Consider the following 25177-nt stretch of genomic DNA (forward strand, 5'->3'; position numbering starts at 1 on the left):
CGCTGCACTCCCTCAATAGCAAGAATGTCCTTCAAATTAGGGGACCAAAACTGCACACAATATTCCAGGTGTGGTCTCACTAGGGCTCTGTACAACTGCAGAAGGACCTCTTTGCTCCTATATTCGATTCCTCTTCTTATAAAGGCCAACATGCCATTCACTTTCTTCACTGCCTGCTGTACCTGCATGCTTACTTCCATAGACTGATGTACAAGGACCCCCAGATCCCGTTGTACTTCCCCTTTTCCCAACTTGACGCCATTTAGATAATAATCTGCCTTCCTGTTTTTGCTACCAAAGTGGATAACCTCACATTAATCCGCATTAAACTTCATCTGCCATGCATCTGCCCACTCCCCCAACCTGTCCAAGTCACCCTGCATTCTCATAGCATCCTCCTCACAGTTCACACTGCCACCCAGCTTTGTGTCATCTGCAAATTTGCTATTATTACTTTGAATCCCTTCATCCAAATCATTGATGTATATTGTAAATAGCTGCGGTCCCAGCACCGAGCCTTGCAGTATCCACTAGTCACTGCCTGCCATTCTGAAAGGGACCCGTTAATCCCTACTCTTTGTTTCCTGTCTGCCAACCACTTCTCTATCCATGTCAGCACTCTACCCCCAATACCATGTACCCTAATTTTGCCCACTAATCTCCTTTGTGGGACCTTATCAAATGCTTTCTGAAAGTCCAGGTACACTACATCCACTGGCTCTCCCTTGTACATTTTCCAAGTTACATCTTCAAAAAATTACAGAAGATTAGCCAAGCATGATTTCCTCTTCGTAAATCCATGCTGACTCGGACCGATCCTGTTACTGCTATCCAAATGTTCGGCAATCTCATCTTTTATAATTGACTCCAGCATCTTCCCCACCACTGATGTCAGGCTAACTGGTCTATAATTCCCTGTTTTCTCTCTCCCGCCTTTCTTAAAAAGTGGGATAACATTAGCTGCCCTCCAATCCACAGGACCTGATCCTGAGTCTATAGAACATTGGAAAATTATCACCAATGCATCCACAATTTCTAGAGCCACTTCCTTAAGTACCCTGGGATGCAGGTCATTAGGCCCTGGGATTTATCAGCCTTCAGTCCCATCAGTCTTTCCAACACCATTTCCTGCCTAATGTGGATTTCCTTCAGTTCCTGTCACCCCAGATCCTCTGGCCACTACTATATCAGGAAGATTGTTTGTGTCCTCCATAGTGAAGACGGATCCAAAGTACCTGTTCAACTCGTCTGCCATTTCCTTGTTCCCCATAATAAATTCACCTTTTTCGGTCTTCAAGGGTCCAACTTTGGTCTTAACTAATTTTTCCCTCTTCACATACCTAATGAAGCTTTTACTATCCTGCTTTATATTCTTGGCTAGCTTCGTACCTCATCTTTTCTCCCCGTATTGTCTTTTTAGTTATCTTCTGTTCTTTAAACATTACCCAATCCTCTTGCTTCCCGCTCATCTTTGCTACATTGTACTTCTTCACTTTAATTTTTATACTGTCCCTGACGTCCCTTGTCAGCCATGGTCATCGCTTTCTCCCCTTGGAATCTTTCTTCCTCCTAGAAATGAACTGATCCTGCACCTTCTGTATTAAACCTGGCATTTTTGTTCCACTGTCATCCCTGCTAGTGTATCTTTCCTGTCAACTTTGGCCAGCTCCTCCCTCATGGGCCCCATAGTCCCCTTTATTCAACTGCAACACTGGCACCTCCGATCTACTCTTCTCCCTCTCCAATTGTAGATTAAACCTGACCATGTTATGGTCACTGCCTCCCAATGGCTACATTAACCTCGAGGTCCTTTATTAAATCCGGTTCATTACATAACACTAAATCCAGAATTGCCTTTTCCCTGGTAGGCTCCAATTCAAAGAATCCATCACGAAGGCACTCTACAAAGTCTTTTTCTTGGGGTCCAATACCAACCTGATTTCCCCAGTCTACCTGCATGTTGAAATCTCCCATAACAACCACAGCATTACTTTTACTACATGCCAATTTAAACTCCTGATTCAACTTGTGCCCCATGTCCAGGCTACTGTTTGGGGGCCTGTAGATTAGTCCCATTAGGGTCTTTTTACCCTTACAATTCCTTAGTTCTATCCATACTGACTCCACATCTCCTTTTTCAATGTCACCCCTTGCAAGGGACTGAATTTCATTCCTCACCAACAGGGCAACCCTACCCCCTCTGCCCACCTGTCTGTCTTTTCGATAGGAGGTATACCGTTGAATATTCAGTTCCCAGCCCTGGCCCTCTTGCAGCCATGTCTCAGTAATTCCCACAACATCATACTTGTCAGTTGCTAACTGAGCCTCAAGCTCGTCCACTTTATTCCTTATACTTCGCGCATTCATATACAGCACTTTGACCTCTGTATTCATTCCCCCCCCCCTCGCAACGCTCGCAATTGGCCCTGACCTTACTCTGTTGTCCATTCTCGAGCTTTCCTTCCCATTAATTAGAGAATCTTTTGTAATTTTACCTGTAGCCACTTCCCATTCAACTCCATCTTTATACTCCCAATGTTACTCCCTATGTTTCCTCCCACACTCCAAAGACATACAGGTTTGTTGGTTAACTGGCCTTGGTAAAATTGTAATGTGTAAGATAAGTCAGGATAGAAGGACCAGTTTGCGTGCTGTTTCTCTAAAGTGAATTAAAATATTTACCAGGTGTGAGATGTAACAACCTAATCATTTATATTAAGTAATTTGCTTTTCTCAATGCTCTGTAAATGTTTATATTCTGTGAATTAGGACGAATCAGTTTCACCGAGCCAAACCTGCAGAACATCCCAAAGGATTTTGAAATTGAAATGCCATCAATGATGAGAGAGAGTCCACCCCTCCATGGAGCAAGCAACCCCATACTCACACGATCCAGGTACCTCCTCCCTGTGGAACTTTGTAAATCTCAGCTTCATTCGTGTAAAGCATTATTTTACATTTGTGTCTCTGTGATCCCCATTTATTTTTCACCAATATTTCAAAGTGAAAAGTTTAGGTTTAGCTATTTGATTTACTAATAGAGATGCTGCCTGACCCACTGAGTTCCTCCAGAAAATTGTATGTATGTTCTTAGACTTGTATTTAAAATTCAGTATTCACCCTATGTTGTCCATTAATTGTGAAAGGCATGTAGGCTTAATTATTCTGAATGTTGGTGAATATATTGTATTTTAAGAATATTTTTAAAACAAACCTTCAAGCTTAAAATCTGTGTGTACAGGGTGGCACAGCGCCAGACCCGGGTCTGATCATCACCTCGGGTGTCGTCTGTGTGGAGTTTGCATGCTCTCCCTGTGACTGCATGGATTCATCCGGGCGTTCCGGTTTCCTCCCACATCCCAAGGAGGTGCGGGTTTGTAGGTTAATTTGCCCTCTGTAAATTGCCCCCTCTAGTGTGTCGGAAGTGGATGAGAAAGTGGAATAACATAGAACTTGTGAACAGGCAATTGATGGTCGGCATGGACTTAGTGTAGCAATGTTACAAAATTTTGAGATTTTAAAAATCAAGTCTGTAATTTATCCCATCAGATAAAGCATAAAAATAAGTTTAATTTGACACCTAATTCACTTTCATATCTCAAGTATTTAAAAAGTTATGGCCATTTTCATACTGGGAAATGAGCATCTTGTTCCCTATTGATTTTCTATGGACATAACAAAAAAGCTGTGATCGTGAACAGTCAAAAGCCCATAACTTTCTTAAAAATTAAGAGAACTGAATGAAATTTTCAGTTATCATAGATTGAAGCATTCTGAAACAAATATAAAATAATCTTACTTGGATGACCTGAAATTAAAGCATATAATTAGTTAGTTACCTAATTGTAGCTAATTTCAGACTTCAATTACTAGATCTAAACATCTATCCATTTCTTAATAAATGATTAACATTTTTAAATAGCCTAAATGTCCAAATAATATTCACAAATAATTCACAATAAAACATGATTTTTAAATCTCATTTACATTAATTTATAGGCCAAATGGAAGGAATTTAGTGTTTAATTGCTGTAAATAAATGCCCATTTAAATCAGCTTTCCAGTGGGTCCCTGTGGAACGCGCTGGTTTAGAACGTTCACATTGCGGTAGATTTGTGCCCCAAATGCCGAGAAAAATACTGCGGGATATAATGGGCCCAAATTGAGCTACTCGCAATATTAAACTTAGTATAAAGGGATCTTTAGAAGCCCTTTTTAATGTAAAAATATACAACCTAACTTCTGCTATTTGCTTTATGAGACCCTGCGGTTGCTGGCGGTCGCGGGTTTAGAGATTGATTTTTAAACTACTATAACTATTATTCAAGGCCTTTAAACCTAATAATAGCTTTTGCGACGGGGTCTTCCAGCGATTTTTCGTTAATAATTAACTAGGCTGAACATTTTCGATTGGAACAGCTTAGAGAAAATCGCGTTTTAAACCCGCCCCCTCTAAACGGCGCCAAAATCGCGCACACCCTCAGCAGCAGATCTTCAACGACGCTTCAGGTAGGCTTTGCAACATACCTACTTAGTGGGCTGAAGAGCCTGTTTCCATGTTGTACCTCTTTAAAAAAATAATTCAAATACTATATTGTAAGTGTATCATGCTACTGGTCTGTAAACCTGCAGCAAGTAGGTATTTTAATGTTCCGTTGTCTGTGGATATGACACTGAAACACTCGTGTGTAGGAAGGAACAGCAGATGCTGGTTTATACCGAAAATAGACACAAAATGCTGGTCAGGCAGCATCTCTGAAGAAAAGGTGACATTTTGGGTCTGATCCTGAGGAAGCAATCTGACCTGAATCGTCACCTATTCCTTTTCTTCAGAGATGCTGCCTGACCCGCTGAGTTACTCCAGCTTTTAGTGTCTATCTTCCTGTTGTCTCTTAACTAATAACTAGCTTTCTGATCGAGCGATTCCTGCTTAACAGTCAGCTTTGCCTTTGTTCTTTCTGTGGGTTACACATACACATACACATCGTGGCATTGTACAATAATTAGAGGTAATACAACAGAACCTTGAAGAGGCAGTCCTGTAATGCTTTTAACTTTGTGTTTTTCTGTTTTAGGAGAAGGCAAGGTCACACCACAATAGCATTACCTGGAAAGGCCATGGTGGGTGGTGGAAGGCCTGACAAGGGCCTCCCGTTTGCTATCAGTATAAGGCATGCATTTATCCCCTTCTCAGGTAATTTAGATTCTCTTTTTACAAATGCAATTGTTATGAATAGGATTAAATCTGTGACAAATGATCAAGAACAGACACTGACTCCACCCCCATCTGTGGAAAAAGGTTCTGAATGTCTACCCTATTTATGCCTCTTGTAATATTATATACTTCTATCAGGTCAAGATTCAAGAGAGTTTATTGTCATGTGTCCCAGATAGTACAATTAAATTCTTGCTTTGCTTCAGCACAACAGGATATTGTAGTCTATCTATATTACCAAATCTCTGATCTTGACCGCTTTTGGCCGACTGTGCTGCGATTTCCGAGAGAACGCTGCCACCTACGGCCGTCATTTTTGGCCACCTCGCCCAGAGCCCCCCTCCGCCGTCTGAGTGCAGATGATTTTTTCCGTCGATGAAAAATGAGAGGGATATTAATGTTTTTACAAAATTCCCCATTCTCTCTACTGCCCCCGCTGGCGGCAGGCGGAGGGACTATAAAACCAGGAAGTGTCATGCCTCACTCAGTCTCTGCCAGACTAGGAAGCGAGAAGGTCACGGCTCTCTGAGCTGCGAATAACACTGAACGCACGTCCTCTCGGCAAGGGTGAGTCCCCTCGATGCGGCTGTAAAGTGGCTGCAGCCCTTTTTAACAAGTTTGTGTTCACAAAATGAATTTTGGTTGTCGGGTGTCTGCGGCCCAATTGTTTGCCTCTCCTTTTTGACAAGTTTGTGTTCACAAGATGAATTTTGGTTGTCGGGTGGCTGCAGCCCAATTGTTTGCCTTGGCTTGGCTTTTAAAATCGTTGCAACAGTTGGATGCCTGCCCAAGCATCCATATGGCCCACAATGTCTATACTAGCCCTCTGGAAACCAGTACCTTCAGCCCGCAACACCCATACTAGCGCAACAGACAGCCCCCCCCCCCACTGGCGAGCAGTATTGGAATTGGTGGAGATGGAATATTGCATTGGTGACCAGCCCTCCCGTGTGATGCTGGGACCCAACGGGTCCCACTAGTCTAGTTTGTTCTATATCTCTCTATTTCACTGTCTATATCTCTCTTTTCCCTTTCCCCCAACTCAACCTGAAGAAGGGTCTCGACCTGAAACGTCACCTCTTCCTTTTCTCTCGAGATGTTGCCTGATCCACTGAGTTACTCCAGCTTTATGTGTCGATCTCCTGAATTATTCATGTTTGCTTGAAGGTGGCCTGATCGTGGCAGCAGATTACTCCCAGTTGGAGCTACGAATCCTGGCTCATCTCTCCAAGGACAAAGGCCTTATTGAGATCCTGAACAGCGGGGAAGATGTGTTTAAGAACATCGCTGCGGAGTGGAGAATGGTGGAGCCAGCTTCAGTCAGCGACAGACTGCGACAACAGGCCAAGCAGGTCAGGTGAAAATCAACATTCAGAAACAAAGAACTGCAGATGCTGGTTTATACCAAAGATACACAAAGTGCTGGAGTAACTCAGAGAGTCAGGCTCAGTCCAACCTAGGCCTACGGGATCTCCCGGCTGCCAACCATTTTAACTCCGCTTCCCATTCCTACTGACCTTTCTGTCCTGGGCCTCCTCCATTGTCAGAGTTTACAATTATTTTACACTCCTCTCTCCCCTTCCTCCCTCCTAGTCATTTTACCAGTTCCACAGTTCTCATTGTTTCCCTCTTGAGATCACATCTTCCCTCTCCAGGCACCAGCCTTGATTAGTCTTGGTCTTTTCTCGCCTCCAGCTCTTCAGCCCCCCCATCCCACACCTTACTTTCATCCACCCATCCTTTGTCTCCAGAGGTGCTGCCTGACCGGCTGAGTTACTCCAGCACTCTGTGTCTATCTCAGGTGAGAATCTAGATACAACACAGTGCAACATGCATCATTTCACTTTCAAATTATAGCAAGAGGGTACATTTTCTTTAAATTTTTTAAACTGGAACTAGACTAAATGGGACCCGTTGTGTCCCGGTCACATGGGAGGCCTGGTCCCACAACGCAACCCATTCCACCACTCACCCGTTCACTCAACGCAATATCTCACCCATAGCCCCTAACTGCACAGGCGCGGCTCATTTCCCCTCATCTCCCAGCACTCCCTCCCCCTCCTCTTCATGTGTGGGAGGGGAGGGGGGGAGGGAAGTGGGGTGTGTGGCAGGGGGTGGTGTGGGAGGGGAGGAGTAGTAGGGGGGGGGCGGTGAGAGGGTGGTTTGGATGGAGGGGGCTGGGGGGGGATGTGGCGGGAGGGTGTGCGGGGGAGAGGGGTATGTGGGTGGGGGGGAGTGAGCTCGGAGAAAAGACAGGGGAAGAGAATGGTGATGGGGGCATTATTGGGGAGGGGGGGGAGGAGCCTGCGAGGGGCACCAGAGGGGTAGTGGCTGGAATTGGCGGTGCGATGGGGACTCACAGCGAGAGCTGGTCGCTGGTCGTTCTCCTCTGCCGGCTTTCAGTTTGGCGACATCGGCAACATCTCTGACTCCCGGCTGGGCTGGATCTCCCACGCTGGGCTGCTGCTTGGGGCTGGGCTGGGCTGCTGCATGGGGCGGGGCTGGGCTGGGCTGCTGCTTGGGGCTGGGGTTGCTGCTTGGGGCTGGGGCTGGGCTGCTGCTTGGGGCTGGGGTTGCTGCTTGGGGCTGGGGCTGGGTTGCTGCTTGGGGCTGGGGTTGCTGCTTGGGGCGGGGCTGGGCTGCTGCTTGGGGCGGGGCTGGGCTGCTGCTTGGGGCAGGGCTGCTGCTTGAGGCGGGGCTGGGCTGCTTCGGGTCCCTCCGAAAGTCCGTTTGGAAACCTCCGCCGGCCACCCTCAGCTCCAGTAAAGACGCGATGGCGCAGGAAGGGGCGGTCCGTCCCGGGGATGACAGGAAAAGAGACTAATCCGCGAGGCGCTGACTGGCAGGAGAAGAGACCGATCTGCGCATGCGCAGTTTTTAAGATTTTTAAACCTCGCTAACTTTTACGACATTCAACCGATCGGGACGAAACTCGGTGCATTCGCAGCATAGGAGAACGGTGAGTGAACTGGTGAAAATCGTAGCGCCATCTTGAACTGTTTTGGCGCAAATAGAAAGACCGCCAAACCGGAAGATAACAAGATTAGAGTTTTAATTTGGAAAGATAGATAGATAGGTGAGTTTGAGTCCCTTTGAACACATGAAAATGCTGGCAGTACTGACACTTTATCCACTTACATTACCTGACAATACATCATTGAAACATACAACACAGGAACAGGTCCTTAGACCCGCAACACTGTGTCTTTTACCACATCAAGCTATTTACATTAAAAGACATACAATGCTGGAGTAACTCAGCAGGTCAGGAGAACTCTCTGGAGAACATGGATAGGTGATGTTTCAGGTCCGGGCTTCAGTTCTTCACACTGATTACTTGATACTAGTGGAAAATAAATCGATATAACCTTTTCTTAAATATATACCTCCTGTTTCAATTAATATCAAGGTCATAATTTTGCAGCTGACTTTTGATAATATAAACCACAAATGCTTGCTAAATATTCTATAATTAAGTCAGTTAATTTATTGGACTCAAGAAACTGCAGACGGTGGAATCAAGCGAAACACAAAAGTGCTGGAGTAACTCAGTGGACCAGGCAGCATTTGTGGAGGGAATGGACAGACAACGTTTGTGGTTGGGGTCCTCAAAGTCTAAATGTGGATACCAACCTGAACCATCGCAAAGGACATAACAAAGGAAGACTCGTAGCAGAACTCGACACAAAATGAGTGCTCATAATAAATTGGACACAATGTGACGCAGGGGCCGAGCACAAAGGAATGTGAGTAAACGGACGTGGGTGCTCACAACATATTGGTTATATAGAACAGTACAGCACAAGGACAGGCCCTTCGGCCCACAATGTCTGTGATCTGACCTAACTTACAATGCAACATAACGTGGGCTGGACACGAAGCGATGTGATCAGCCACAACGTAAACAGTAACAGGAGAAACATGCTGTGTCATTGTTACTGATCTATGATCAGCTCGGCTGTTATGCCTCTCAACCCACTGCCTACAAATCTATCGTTCTAGAATGAATGTGAATTTACAGTCCTGTGCAGTAACGTTCTGCAGATGTACAACCCTCAGAATAGTGAAATGTCCATTCATCTCAATCGCAATTTCTGATCCCTCACTCTGAGACCGTGCCCTCTCCTTCTAGATTCTGCAGTTGACAACACAAACCTCTTGGCAATTATCTGACTAAAAGGATTGCTCTTTGAAAGAGCCAGTGCAGACTCACAGGTTAAATTGTGATTAATATTTACTTTTTATGAAAACTAATTCCTAACTTGTAGAATCAACAATTTAGAGACAATTATTTTTTGCATGTGTTGACATCAATTTTATTCAAGATGTTGTCAATCTGTGTAAGCTTTTTATTTTGCATTCCCACATTGGAGATCAGAGAGCAGTAACGTGTTGCTTCCTTCCTGTAGATCTGTTATGGGATCATTTATGGGATTGGAGCTAAATCTCTTGGTGAGCAAATGGACCTGGATGAGAATGAAGCAAGTCGTTACCTTGAAGCATTCAAATCTCGCTACAAAGGTAAAGGAATCACTGCTAATTCTCTCACCAGTGAAATAAAGAGATTTCTGTTTAAGTAAAAGAATGAACAGCGGGAAAGCTCCCCATTACTAGTAGTAGGGCCCTCTCGGTCATGACTGACCATGGGTGATGATGCATCCTAGCCTGGGCGATGTCATATGGAGGACAGGCTATTGCCCGTGCAGCACGTCCCCCCCCCCCTCTCCACGTCGCTGATCGATCCAAAGGAACAGCAGGGCCGTTGCAGAGGCGGCCAGAGTGAGGTTGTAGACAACGACGAACTGCCTTAGGGGCTCCGACTCCGGATTTCCTTGAGGTTTACTCCAGGAGCCTGAGGGAGAACCTTTTCTTGAGGTTTACTCCTAATTTGAGGAAGGACATTTGTGCTATTGAGGGAGTGCAGCGTAGGTTTACAAGGTTAATTCCCGGGATGGCGGGACTGTCTTATGCTGAGACAATGGAGCAGCTGAGCTTGTACACTTTGGAGTTTAGAAGGATGAGGGGGGAATCTCATTGAAACATATAAGATTGTTAAGGGCTTGGACATACTAGAGGCAGGAAACATGTTCCCGATGTTGGGGGAGTCCAGAACCAGGGGCCACAGTTTAAGAATAAGGAGTAAGCCATTTAGAACAGAGATGAGGAAACACTTTTTCTCACAGAGAGTGGTGAGTCTGTGGAATTCTCTGCCTCAGAGGGCGGTGGAGGCAGTTTCTCTGGATGCTTTCAAGAGAGAGCTAGATAGGGCTCTTAAAAATAGCAGAGTCAGGGGATATGGGGAGAAGGCAGGAACGGGGTACTGATTGGGGATGATCAGCCATGATCACATTGAATGGCGGTGCTGGCTCGAAGGGCCAAATGGCCTGCTCCTGCACCTATTGTCTATTGAGCCTTTTCCATGACAGGATATGACCACAAGGCAGTGGAGGTTTTAAATCAGTTTTCCCTCTCCTAGATGGACTGCCTTCCCAGGCTGACGAGCCCCATCTGCCCCGAGACTCGTGGGGGCAGGAGCGTCTACCTTCCCGTGCAGGTCTATAGCACCTGCCCACTGCCCATTACTATGAGATACAGATTTTATCATCACATACCAATTTTCCGGCAACTGGTGATCCAGCACATCCCTTAATTCGGACAAACTGACAAGAGCACACTTGTATTCCTCTCCCGGATGCCCCTCCAAAAATGTGGCTCCTAAGGCGGGTGAGGCTCTGGAACTGAGGCAGATCTGTTCCCAGAGCCAACATCCGAGGTCGACTTTGGTGGCCTAGGCAGACTGTTCTAGTATCGTTCGACTCTTCTCAGAGGCTGTGACCTCTGGACGGCAAAACGGATAATGCAGAAAGCTGCTGGAACCAAGGGTGCCGGAAAATAGGTGGTGGACCAATAGTTGCAGTGCTTTGTTTGTGACGGTATGTGCTGATACAGCAACTCAAAGCTAAAAGTCATTATTTCATTTTGGCCGCGTGACACATGTTTTTTAATCATGCACAATGAAAAAGCACTGCATACCAAGTTTCAGCAAACATGGGGAGGGGTATCAAAGACCAGAGGGTGTAGTTTGAAGGTGAGAGGGGAACCTGAGGGAGAACCTTTTCACTAAGAGATGCTACATGGAGAGGTTGGGCAGGCTAGGACTTTATTCCTTGGAGCGCAGGAGATGTTTTTAGAAGAGGTGACTAAGCAAATTGACAAGGGCAGGCAGTAGACGTTGTCCATGTGGACATTAAAGAGGTATTTGACAAGGTCCCACATGGTGGGTTGGTCCAGGTTGGATCATGAGATCCAGTGAGCTGGCAGGTTGGATACTAAATAGTCTTTGTGGAAGGGGATGGGGTAATAATGGAGCGATGTGTTTCAGATGGGAGGCCTTGACCTGTAGTGTGCAGGGATTGGTGCTGGGTCTGCTAATGTTGGTCATATATAAATGATCTGGATATAAATTTGGGTGGCATGATTAGTAAATTTGCGAATGATACCAAACTGGGCGGTGTGGTGGACAGTATAGAAGATGGTCTAAAATTACAATAGGTCTGGATCAAGAGTTGAACATAATATGATGAGTTTTAATCTGCAATTTGAGAAGGAGAACGTTAAATCGAAAGTGTCAGTGATGCAGTTGAACAAAGGGGACTATGAAGACATGCGAGAGGAGCTGACCAAGGTAGACTGGAAAGGGATCCTAGCAGGAATGACGGTGGAACAGCAATGGCAGGAATTTCTGGGCATAATCCGGAAGACACAGGATCATTTCATTCCAAAAAGGAAGAAAGATTCTAAGGGGAGTAGGAGGCAACCGTGGCTGACAAGAGAAGTTAGGGATAGAATAAAACTACAAGAAAATATGCATAACACAGCAAAGAGTAGCCGAAAGCCAGAGGATTGGGAAACTTTCATAGGACAACAGAAGGAAACAAAACGGGCAATACGGGCTGAAAAGATGAAGTACGAAGGGAAGCTGGCCAGGAATATAAAGAAGGACAGTAAAAGCTTCTTTAGATGTATTAAGGGAAAAAGAATAGCAAGGTCAAATGTGAGTCCCTTGAAGGCAGACACGGGTGAAATTATTATGGGCAACAAGGAAATGGCAGAAGAGTTGAACAGGTACTTCGGATCTGTCTTCACTAAGGAAGACACAAACAATCTCCCAGATGTACTGGAGGACAGAGGATCTAAGGGGGTAGAAGAACTGAAAGAAATGTTCATTAGTCGAGAAATAGTATTGGGTAGGCTAATGGGACTGAAGGAGGATAAATCCCCTGAGCCTGATGGTCTGCATCCCAGGGTCCTCAGGGAGGTGGCTCTGGAAATAGTGGATGCATTGGTGATTATTTTCCAATGTTCGATCGATTCAGGATCAGTTCCTGTGGATTGGAGGATAGCTAACTTTATCCCACTTTTCAAGAAAGAAGCGAGAGAGAAAACGGGGAATTACAGACCAGTTCGCCTGACTTCGGTGGTGGGGAAGATGCTGGAGTCAATTATTAAAGAGGTAATAATGGGGCATTTGGATAGCAGTAAAAGGATTAGTCCATGTCAGCATGGATTTATGAAAGGAAAATCATGCTTGACTAATCTTCTGGAATGTTTTGAGGATGGGACAAGTAAAATGGATGAAGGGGAGCCAGTGGATGTAGTGTATCTAGACTTTCAGAAAGCCTTTGATAAGGTCCCGCACGGGAGACTGGTGACTAAAATTAGAGCACATGGTATTGGGAGTAGAGTGTTGACATGGATAGAAAATTGGTTGGCAGACAGGAAGCAAAGAGAAGGAGTGAACGGGTCCTTTTCAGAATGGCAGGCAGTGGCGAGTGGAGTGCCGTAAGGCTTGGTGTTGGGGCCGCAACTGTTTACCATATATATTAATGATTTGGAAGAGGGAATTGGGAGCAACACTAGCAAGTTTGCGGATGACACAAAGCTGGGTGGCAGTTTGAACTGTGAAGAGGATGTTAAGAGGTTGCAGGGTGACCTGGACAGGTTGAGTGAGTGGGTAGATGCAGTATAATATAGATAAATGTGAGGTTATCCACTTTGGCAGCAGAAATATGGGGTCAGATTATTATCGCAATGGGGTTAGGTTAGGTTAGGTAAGGGGGATGTGCAGCGAGACCTGGGTGTCCTTGTACACCGGTCACTGAAAGTTGGCGTACAGGTACAGCAGGCAGTGAAGAAAGCTAATGGAATGTTGGCCTTCATAACAAGAGGATTTCAGTATAGGAGTAAAGAGGTTCTTCTGCAGTTGTATAGGGCTCTGGTGAGACCACGTCTGGAGTATTGTGTCCAGTTTTGGTCTCCGAATTTGAGGAAGGATATCCTTGTGATTGAGTCAGTGCAGCGTAGGTTCACGAGATTGATCCCTGGGATGGCGGGACTGTCATATGAGGAAAGATTGAAAAGACTAGGCTTGTATTCACTGGAGTTTAGAAGGATGAGGGGGTATCTTATAGAAACATAAAATTATAAAAGGACTGGACAAGCTAGATGCAGGAATAATGTTCCCAATGTTGGGTGAGTCCAGAACCAGGGGCCACAGTCTTAGAATAAAGGGGAGGTCATTTAAGACTGTGGTGAGAAAAAAAGTTTTCACCCAGAGTTGTGAATTTGTGGAATTCCCTGCCACAGAGGGCAGTGGAGGCCAAGTCACTGGATGGATTTAAGAGAGTTAGATAGAGCTCTAGGGGCTAGTGGAGTCAAGGGATATGGGGAGAAGGCAGGCACAGGTTATTGATAGGGGACGATCAGCCATGATCACAATGAATGGCGGTGCTGGCTTGAAGGGCCGAATGGCCTCCCCAGCACCTATTTTTTCTGTTTCTATGTAACTGAAAATATGCCAAGAATTGACAGGTATAATTTAATTTGGACAAGTGCAAAGAGATGCATTTTAAGAAGTTAAACCAGGCCAGAACATTCATGCAGAGAATAGTGGGTATTAGGAAGAAGCAGCCAGTGGAAGTGGTAATGGCAGATCAAATTGGTCGGCATGATCAAGTTGGACTCACAGGCTTGTTTCCAGGTCTCGTACAAGTAGGATGAGGAACAGCTACTTCAACAACACTATCACATTGCTGAACTCGGAGTCCCGCCGATAGATGTCTCCAGTCTCTCCGTCCACATTGTTTGCTTATTCTGTATTTTTATTTCTATATTGCACTATTACTACGAACAGACGCTAAACTGCATTTCGTTGTACCCATACTTGTATCTGTGCAATGACAATAAAGTTGAATTGAATTAAATTGAGGCTGCATAACTCTATCCTTCGGTCAAGTTGAAACCACTGCACTCTCTTACGCCATGCGTTTAAGAATTAAGCAGCAGGAACTGTATAGAAAAACCTTTTTAAATGAGTTAGCATTTTAAAAATAATCATTTTCTGCAGGAATTCAGACATTTCTGCGGGCAACAGTAAAAAACTGTGAGAATAATGGATTTGTCCAAACAATCCTTGGCAGGAAACGATACCTTCCAGCAATCAAAGATCAGAATCCTCATGCCAAAGCTCACGTAAGTATCTGTTTGTTGAGTCTGACTTCGTAACTATATGGATAAACCTTGTCTAGATTGTACCAACAAGGTCTGATCATGGGTGGTACGGCAAAGATGCCGGCACATCGCACCAGGTTCATCTCACATTTTCAAATTGTAGATTCTTAAACAAAGTGTACTTCACTGGGTTATGTATAGTGCGTTTTGGTGAGTCAGTTGGCTGGATTTTCATGACAACTTCTTTGTTTATTTCACATTGGAATAAATACTGCTCAGTATAAAAAATATTTTTAATGCAATATAAATAGGTATAGTTTGCTTTATAAATATTGAAAGAAAAAAAATTGAATCCTGTTCTATATAGTTTTTCTGACATAGATGTTGTTTATCTTTTCCCCGTTTCCTGCTCAGTAATTGTATGATTCCCCATCACTTCAACTCCAAATGTGCAACTGGAGTAAAGATCGTGGGCAGAGTGAAGCTCACTATGTTGAACCAAACTCAATCAATACAGCAGCTGACCTTGTTTACAGAGTGGCCAATGGCTGTGTAGTGCTCCCTAAGCATTATGCAAACATTTTGAGAGATGTTGTGAACATTGACCAAGCAGACTTGAACACTTTTCTCAGATGATACAAGGCTCCGATGATTGCAGAGTGAATGTTGAATGTAACAGCTGCAAGGAGTTAGCATGGTTGGTTGGAGTGGAGCAATAGACGAGTGTGGCTTCAACCATATAAAGCTAAGGATCAGCTCATACACTGAACTACTCATCAAGCATGGTTACCCAGATCTGGAACAGCAGCTTACAGCCCAGTGGTATGAATATTGATCTCTCTTTAGGTAACCCCGGCATTCCCTCTCTCTCTATCCCTCCCCCACCCAAGTCGCACCAGCTTCTCATTTTCACCCTTCAAACAGCTACAGTGGCCTGTTTCCTTTATAATCGTTACTTTTTTCCATATCTTTCATTCATTATTCTTCATCTGTCGTTTCCCTTTTCCCTAACCACTGAAGAAGGGTCTCGACCGAAAACGTTACCTATTCCTTCTCTCCAGAGATGCTGCCTGTCCCGCTGAGTTACTCCAGCTTTCTGTGTCTATCTTAGTAAAAATCAATTGGTTTTCCTATATAAACCACAACCATATATAGATCTTCATTTGATAACTAAAGCTCCAGATCTGAAATTGACAGTCATTGACAGACACTCTGTATCTCCCCCTTTGCTCTATCTGTTGCCCTTGATTGTATTTATGTATAGCATTATCGGATCTGTTTGGGTAGCACGCAAAACAAAGGTTTTCACTGTACCTTGGTATAGGTGCAATAATAAACCTAAATTTGCTTAATTTTGTGTGAGCATAAAGTATTTCATAATTAAAACCAAACATTTGCTTAAATATAATGCCAAGCAGTTTATTTAGATTAGCTTTGTATGTTACAAGAATATTTTCTGGAGCAGTGATGTGATGTACTTACCAAACGCCTTCCAGCAGTCTTTGAATGGCAGTGCAATCTTGTACCATTCTGCTGCTTTGCAGACTGTTGTATTTATAATTACTCCATGTACACTGAGAGCTTCACATGAACAAGGAATTTTATTGCTGCCAGGTCTTTATGACAATCTAATCTTTTAGAATCAGAGTCATACAGCACGGAAACAGGCCCTTCGGCCCAACTCATCCATGCCGGCCAAGGTGCCCCATCTAAGCTGGTCCCATTTCCCACATTTGGCCCATATCCCTCTCAATTTTCCTACTCATGTAACCAAGTGACTTTTAAATATTGTTATAGTACCTGCCTCAGTGACCTCTTCTGGTAGGTCGTTCCACATACACACTGTGTGAAAATGTTGCTCCTCACGTTCCTACTGAATCTTTCCCCTCTCATCTTAAACCTATTTCCTCTGGTTCATGTTCCCCTACCGTTGGTACAAGACTCTGTGCATTTGCCTTATCTACTCCCCTCATAATTATACCCCTCTATAAGCTCACCTCAGCCTCCTGTGCTCCAAGGAATAAAGTCCTAGCCTGCCCATCTTCTCCTTGTTGCTTATGCCCTCAGGTCCTGGCAACATCCTCATAAATCTTCTCTGCATTCTTTTCTGTTTAAGACATTCTTCCTATAGCAAGGTGACCAAAACTGAGACCAAATGCAGCCTCACCAACGTCTTGTACAATAAAATGCTGGAGTAACTCAGTGGGTCAGGAGGAATCTCTGCGAGGATAGGTGACGTTTCGGGACAGAACCCTTCTTTTCCGACCAGAAACATCACCTATTCCTTTTCTCCAGAGATGCTGCTTGACCCGCTGACTTACTCCAGATTGTGTTTATCTTCAGCATAAAGCAGCAACTGCGGTTCCTTCCGACACATCTTGTACATTACTTTGATTATTGTGGCCCAACAGGCTCAGCGACAAGCAGTCAACACCACTGTGCAAGGATCAGCGGCCGATCTGGTAAAAGTAGCCACTGTCAATATCCAGAGGCGACTGGAGGAAGGCTTCCCCTCTGCTGCCAAGTCGCACGGTCACTGGATACGCAAGCTTCAGGGAGACAGGAGACTGGGTGAGAGCCACCGTTTGTCTTTTTTTTCTCCTCCTCCGCACAGGCGTAATGAACATTCTCTGGACTTTGCTATGACCTGGTCTCTAATCAGCTACCAGACTGAAGTAGTGATGTACGGCGAGGAGGACCATTAAATCTTAATTTAGTACACTCATATTCTGTTTGGTAACCATGCTTCCCAGTTTAGTATTTAGTCGGAAGTGGGGCTGCAAATTATGGAAAATTATCACCTGAAATTCTGTAAACAAGAAATAGGTCATTCATGATTTAAATATTATACTAGACCAAGTGGGACCCGTTTTGGGGGGGGGGGGCGGCCTACGGTGACCCACACATGCACAACCCCAACCCCCCCCCCCCCTCCACACCCCATCCCGGGGAGCTCGCGCGTGTTCAGGGAATCTGGAGTACAGGGACCGACTTGCTCATCTTTTGAATAACCAGAGCACTTTGGTTCTATCTTTGGTACAAACCAACATCTGCAGTTTTTTTCGATACAACTATAGTTATCCTAGGAGGGAAATTGTTCTGCCAACAGTGATAAAACACAACTAGATACATGAAATCGGAATCAAAGTGACGAGTGGAAAGTCCAGGATTGGGTATGCGCAAATATTGGGTGGGGGGGGGGGGGAGAGAGTCAGTCTACATATTATACAGGAGCGTTGTTACAAAACCTACCATCAGCGGCGCTCCACATCTGCCACTGCCTGTGCGTGTGATTCTGGGGGCGAGGGGGATTAAAATTCAGGTTTGTATTGGTCGTCGGAGAGGTATTTGCTCGGACTTACAGGTTGATAAAGAAACTTTATTCTGCGTTCCCGTTTAAAAAAAAGTTGCTGTTCGATTGCATCGCTGGATTGAAATTAAACGCGACTTCTAACGCCCAACATCACGGATCAAAATCAACATCAAGGACTTCCACATCAGGACAAAACAAAAGTTATATCGTTTATTTAACATCTTACCTTGCTTTTTGGTGTGGTTTCATTTTAATCTGATGATTCAAAATATGTTATTTAGGCCCCGATATAGGCCGTGACTTGCCTGCTGATATTGTGGGGCTTATCATGGCAGCGGCCACATTCCGATCTATCACAATCCACTCTCAAGATAACCAAATGCATTATTTTTTTGCACAATCATGTCATAAGAACATCTAACTCATCTATATTTTGTGTTATTGTCTATTTAATTTGGCTATTAAAAAAAATATTTTTAGCCTTTTAAGAATGGGATAGATGTTTAGATCTAGTAATTGAATTTAGATGAAATTAATTGATTTGATGACACTGATGAATATGAATTTTTTGTTGGGTATTTACTATTTATTTTAACGTTACAATAATATTAAAGTTCTGATCTTGAAAATATCGCATTATTGAATTTTCAAGGCAGTCTGGGTGTTTATTATTATTTCCATCACAACGGGCAATTTTGTAATTACCTATAATTAGGTAACTAACTAATTATATGCTTTAATTTCAGGTCATCCAAGTAAGATGTTTCATATTTGTTTCAGAACGCTTCAATCTATAATAACTGAAAATTTCATTCTGTTCTCTTAATTTTTAAGAAGGTTATGGGCTTTTGACTGTCCTCGATCACAGCTTTTGTGCTAAGTCAATGGAAAATCAATAGGGAACAAGATGCTAATTTCAGAGTATGAAAATGGCCACAAGCTTTTTTAATACCGAAGATATGAAAGCGAATTAGGTTTCAAATTAAAGTTCTTTTTATGCTTTATCTGATGGGATAAATTGCAGACTTGATTTTTAAAATCTCAAAATGTTGTAACATTCCTATATATAGATCTATTCATTCATTTGAATTTCCCTGCCCTACCTAAAATAATCGACAGGTACATGGATAGGAAATGTTTGGGGGATATGGGCAAATGACGTTAGCTGAGATTAGGCCAGCATGAATGGGTTGGGCCGAAGTACCTGTTTCCATGCTGTATAGTTAGACTATGACCTGTGCACCATTTACAACTCTAGTTCTTGCTCACATTTCTTGGCAAAAAGAGATTTTCTGGGCAAACTATTCTGCAGAATTCATATTGGAGTTCGTGCAAAAGAATGAATTTGAATATTTTCTTGTATTGTCATTTTCTGCTGAAACCTTTTAGACCTGATAAAAGGGTCCCAACCTGAAACACCACCTACTTCCTTCCACAGACCCACCAAATTCCTCCAGCACCTTGTGCGAAGGCTGATAAAAATGTGATCTCAGGAAGTTGAGTGGCTTCATAAGTTGAAAGTAACTGATATTTCCATCTATCTGTAGGTATGGCTGAAAGGAAGAAACAACGAGAGATGCAGCAACCAGAGAGTGGGGGCTTCTTCATCTTGCAGATGCATGACGAGCTGCTGTATGAAGTGGCAGAGAACGATGTGATACAGGTGGGGATGTAGAGAAAGTCATTTATTTGTCACCTCTCTTCACATACCGCTTGCTACACACGCCAACTATGAGTATGGAAGCTGGGAAACAAGCCACTGGCAGTCTACATTATGCCATGAATACAGAAACAGAATGCAATGACAGATTTGTGGAAGGATGGAATGTTTTAGAAGTTGTGTACCTCTTGTTATCCAGAGTTCCCCATTCCTGCCAGCCTCCACCCTTAACAGGAACATGCCCACAACTCCCCCTATCTCATGTTTAAAAGCCTCTTGTTTTCCAGACAACCCATATCCTGCAAACAGCCTCCCCATCTAGTACCATCCAAATTAGCCACGTCCCAAGTTAGGATTTCAGTATTTGGACCAGTCTTCTCCTTTTCTATAATTATTTAAAAACAAATAGAATTGTAGTCACAGCCCCCAAAGTGCTCCCCCTGTAACGATTCAGTCACTTAAACCTGGTTAAAGGAGGGGCAGGACTGGCAGCTCAATAATCCGGGGTACAGGGGCTTCAGGAGAGACGGGTGGATAAAAAGGGGGGGGGGGGGGGGGGGTTGCAGTGTTGGTTAAGGAGGATGTCACGGCTGTGTTCAGAGGTGATATTACGGACGGTTCGTCTAGTGAGGCTATATGGGTGGAGCTGAGGAACAAGAAAGGGATGATCACCTTGTTGAGAATGTACTACAGACCCCAGAATAGTCAACGGGAATTAGAAGAAATGTGCCAGGAGATTGCAGACAGCTGCAGGTCAAATAAGGTTGTTGTAGTAGGGGATTTTAATTTTCCCAATATAGACTGGGAAAATCATAGCGTGTAGATGGGGTGCAATTCTTGAAAAGTGTTTAGGAGAGTTTTCTCCAGCAGTATGTAGAGGCCTCCACATGTGAGAGGGCAACGCTGGATCTAGTATTGGGAAATTTGGAAGGCAAGTTAATGAAGTATTTGTGGAGGAGCCTTTTGGGACCAGTGACCACAGTTTGATTAGGTTTAAGATAGTTATGGATAGGGACGGAGAGGGTCCACGTGTTAAACTGCTCATCTGGGGTAAGGCCAACTTTGAGGGTATGAGAGAAAGTCTCACTCATGTTGACTGGAGCAGATTATTTGAGGGGAAAAGAACATCAGCTGAGTGGGATGTTTTTTAAAGTGTGCTGACGAAAGCTCAGGATGTGTACATCCCCGTTAGAGTGAAGGGCAAAGCAGGCAAACGTAAGGAAGCTTGGCTGACGAGGGAAATTGAGACGTTAGTCAAAAACAAGAAGGATGCATGGGACAGGTATAGGCAGCTGGGATCAAGTGCATTCCTGGAGGAGTTTCGGGAACTAAGGAATAAACTAAAAAAGATCAGAAGGGCAAAAAGGGGCCAGGAGATAGCTCTGGCGGGTAGCATTAAGGACAATCCCAAAAGATTATATAAATACATAAGGGGGGAAAGGGTAACTAGAGAGAGAGAATGGGACCTCTCAGGAATCAAAGTGGTCACCTGTGTGGAGCCACAGGAGATGGGCAAGGTTCTAAATGAGTATTTCTCCTCTGTATTTGCTGAAGAGAAAGACAGTAGGACGGAGGAAATTGGAACAGTCACTGGAAGTGTCTTGAGAGCAGTCAGTGTTACTGTCGAAGTACTGAAGGTACTGTTGTGTATGAAGGAAGACAAATCTCCAGGGCCTGATCTGATATATTTGAGGACATTGTGGGAAACTAGAGAGGAAACTGGAGGAGCCCTGGTTGAAATTTACGAGTCGTCCTTAAATACAGGAGAGGTGCCAGAAGATTGGAGGGTGGCAAATGTTGTACCTCTTTTCAAGAAGGGCTGCAGGGAAAATGCTGTGAACTATAGGCCGGTGAGCTTAACATCTGTAGTTGATATGTTTAAGAAAGAACTACAGATGCTGGAAATATTGAAGGTAAACAAAAATGCTAGAGAAACTCAGCGGGTCAGGCATCATCAATGGAGCGAGGGAATCTGTAGTTGGTAAGTTTCTGGAGAGTATTCTGAGGGATAGGATATACAGGCGTTTGGATGGGCAAGGGCTGATTAGGGACAGTCAGCATGGTTTTGTACGTGGGAGGTTGTGTCTCACAAATCTGATTGATTTTTTTGAAGACGTGACCAAAAAGGTTGATCAGGGCAAAGCTGTAAATGTTGTGTACGTGGACTTCAGTAAGGCATTCGACAAGGTTCCGCATGGTAGGCTGCTCTGGAAGGTTAGATTGCATGGGATCCAAAGAGAAATAGCCGAATGGATAGAAAATTGGCTCCATGGGAGGAAGCAGAGGGTGATGGTGGAAGGTTGCTTCTCAGACGGGATGCCTGTGACTAGTGGTTCGGTGCTGGGCCCGTTACTGTTAGTCATCTACATCAATGATTTGGATGAGAACATACAGGGCAAGATTAGCAAGTTTGCTGATTTTACAAAAGTTAGTGGTTTTGCAGATAGTGAAGATGTTTGTGAACGATTGCAGCGGGATCTGGATCCACTGGCCAGGTGGGCGGAGGAATGGTTGATGGAATTTAATACAGAGAAGTGCGAGGTGTTGCATTTTGGGACGTCAAACAAGGGCAGGACATACACAGTAAATGATAGACCTCTGGGTAGTGTTGTAGTGCAGAGGGATCTAGGAGTACAGGTGCATGGTTCCTTGAAGGTGAAGTCGTGGGTAGATAAGGTGGTCAAAAAGGCTTTTGGCACTTTGGCCTTCATCAGTCAGAGTATAGAAGTTGGGAGGTCATGTTGCAGTTGTATAAGATGTCGGTGATGAATTTAGAATATTGTGTTTAGTTCTGGGCACCATATTATTGGAAATATATTGTCAAGCTTGAAAGTGTTCAGAGAAGATTTATGAGGATGTTGCCAGGGGGTGTGAGCTTATAGGGAGACGTTGAGTAGGCTGGGTCTCTATTCCATGGAGCACAGGAGGATGAGGGGGCATCTTATAGAGGTTTACAAAATCCTGAGAGGAATAGATCGGGTAGATGCACAGTCTTTTGCCCAGAGTAGGGAAATCGAGGACCAGAGGACATAGGTTCAAGGTGAAGGGGAAAAGATTTAATAGAAATCCGAGGGGTAACTTTTTCACACAAAGGTGGTGGGTATATGGAACAAGCTGCCAGAGGAGGTCATTGAGGCTGGGACTATCCCATTGTTTAAGAAACAGTTAAGACAGGTACATGGATAGGTCAGGTTGGAGGGATATGGACCAAGCACGTGCAGTTGGGACGGTGTGGGTGAGTTGGGCCGAAGGGCCTGTTTCCACACTGTATCACTCTATGACCTGCCCATCCTATTTCTCACGAGGAGGTTGCCTTGTGCCCTTCTCCAATACGGCCATCTATATGTTCAGATCAAATTTCTGAACAAAATCTCCATCAATATTTTGAAAGTTAAAATCCCCCACTATTCCAAACTAATTGTTCTTGCAGCTATCTGTGCTCTCCTTCAATTTATTTCCCAAATCCCCTCTAACGATTGAGGGGCCTGTAGTCCAGTCCCATTCCAGTGATCACCCACTTGTTATTGCTGAGCTCCACCAGTGCAGCCTCACTGACATGATGTTCTCTCTAAAAATGCAACTCTCTCTCCTCGCTCACTCCACCACTCTCCCCAATGTAGCATTTATACGCTGGAACATTGAGCTGCTAGTCATGTCCCTCCCCTGGCCTTGTTTCTGTAATAGTAATGTATCTATCCACATCTGCCTTACCCGTCAGGTCTCTTGCATTGAACTAAATGCAGGTTAATCCATTAGTCTTCCCATTCTCTCTGCTGTGCCCCTGCCTGCCCCGTCCACTGAACTTGGTTTCTTTATTCACCTAACCTGATCGTTCTCGCTACTGTTTTGGATTCTATCAATGTTTCAGACTAGTTTAAACCCTCTGATGTAGCTCTAGCAAAAAACCTTGCCAGGATATTGGTCCCCCTCCAGGTCAGTGAAACCTGTCCCTCTTGTACAGGTCATCTCTGCTCCAAAAGCAAAATCCTGAACCCTTCTCCCAGCCACACTTGCATCTGCTTTAACCTATTCCTACTCTCACCATCACACAACGACACAAGGCAGATTATTACCCATGGAATCCTGCTGTTTAACCTTCTGCCCAACTCCATCTTCACTTTGCAGGACCTCATCCCCCTTTTCTACCAAGTAGTCAGTACCAATATGTACAGTGGCATTCAGTTGCCCACACTCTGGAGAATTGTCAGTCGGCTTTGGCACCTGGGAGGCAGTATACCATCTTGTTAAAAGGGCACAAAGTGGAATCATTCACAGCAGAGCTGCTGCAGCCTATGGAGGGACAATCATGTGCTTTTTGTTGTATTTCAATTCAGATCAACTTTGTCCTCAAAACTGCAGTGTAGATTAAAGGACTGTTAAATACATTGAAGTCACTGCTCATTTTTATCCCCCTTATTTTTTCTGCTTCTCCTCAGGTTGCGCAGATAATGAAAAATGAAATGGAAAAAGCCATGAAACTGCTGGTAAAGCTTTCTGTCAAAGTAAAGTTTGGTGCCAGTTGGGGAAATCTTCAGGACTTAGTCTTGTCATGACAAATTTGCCAGATTAAAAAATGTAAATTCACTTGATTCTGTACTAGCCAGCATAGTTAAACATTGTGGGCCAAGATATTTTCAAGAAAATGGAAGCATGAATTGTTCGTTAACTTGGAATATTTGTTTTAATGAAATCAGATCAGCTTAATTTTCAGCTCTCAATGAATTGTTGACATTAGTTCATGATGATTATGTATCGGTCAAGAAAGGCATTATTTATATACTGAAAGTTAGACGGAAAGTCAGTCTGCAAAGAACCATTATTTATTTATTACTAAAATAAATTGGTATGTTGTCTTCTGGAACTAATGTAATTTTTACAGCTAGACTAAAGGAACTATTTGATATGGAGTTCTCTATGTTAAGCATCTTCTGTATCCACCAACTGCAGGGCTTAACTATATGGAGAATAAGATTCCTTGTTAAATAGAAAGTAAAATTACTTCCCATTAGTTCAATTATTATGAACGGACTTGTTACTAATTTTGAGGCCTATGTTTTTGAAGTGACTATACTTTTGCACAATTTATATCGAGGGGGAATGGGATAACTGTTCAATTACAAAAGTACTAGGTCAGATTATTTTCCTATAGCGACTCGGAAGAACAGTACTCTGCTTGAGAGGTGAAAATATTCTAGTGGATTGTATTGTATGGCTGGCCATTAAATGGTAGCAAGATTCTGAGCTTATGGATAATGTAATGTATAACAAATATCAAACGGTATTTATGACTGCTCTGAATTGGATCGGTTTATAAATGATGAATTAACCAATAGATACTTTATCCTTTAACAATTATTTTTTAAACATGTATGATTTTGTAAAGATGATCAAAATATTGTGCAGATGAACAAATGTATTATTTAAAAAACTCCAGCTCTAATGGCAAATACAATAAAACAGAAATTCAACAGATGGTTTT

At 43.8% G+C, this 25177-nt stretch overlaps 1 protein-coding gene across 4 annotated transcripts in view; it reads left to right on the forward strand.

Moving 5' to 3' along the window:
• polq (DNA polymerase theta) overlaps positions 1–25170 on the forward strand; it is an 89442-nt gene extending 64272 nt beyond the window's left edge. For 2 of the 4 annotated variants that reach the window (XM_033033423.1, XM_033033424.1), the window contains 8 exons: positions 2770–2896; positions 5076–5194; positions 6383–6567; positions 9625–9736; positions 14622–14746; positions 17137–17296; positions 19586–19701; positions 24135–25170. In XM_033033423.1, coding sequence (XP_032889314.1) covers positions 2770–2896; positions 5076–5194; positions 6383–6567; positions 9625–9736; positions 14622–14746; positions 17137–17296; positions 19586–19701; positions 24135–24251 — 1061 coding nt within the window. In that variant the 3' untranslated portion in view covers positions 24252–25170. Of the gene's footprint in view, positions 1–2769; positions 2897–5075; positions 5195–6382; positions 6573–9624; positions 9737–14621; positions 14747–17136; positions 17297–19585; positions 19702–24134 lie in introns of those variants that run through there. The other 2 variants (XR_004414070.1, XR_004414071.1) reach the window with 2 other exon arrangements.
• Positions 25171–25177: the final 7 nt, after the last annotated feature.

The sequence above is a fragment of the Amblyraja radiata genome, chromosome 14 (assembly GCF_010909765.2).
Source record: "Amblyraja radiata isolate CabotCenter1 chromosome 14, sAmbRad1.1.pri, whole genome shotgun sequence".
NCBI lineage: Eukaryota > Metazoa > Chordata > Chondrichthyes > Rajiformes > Rajidae > Amblyraja > Amblyraja radiata.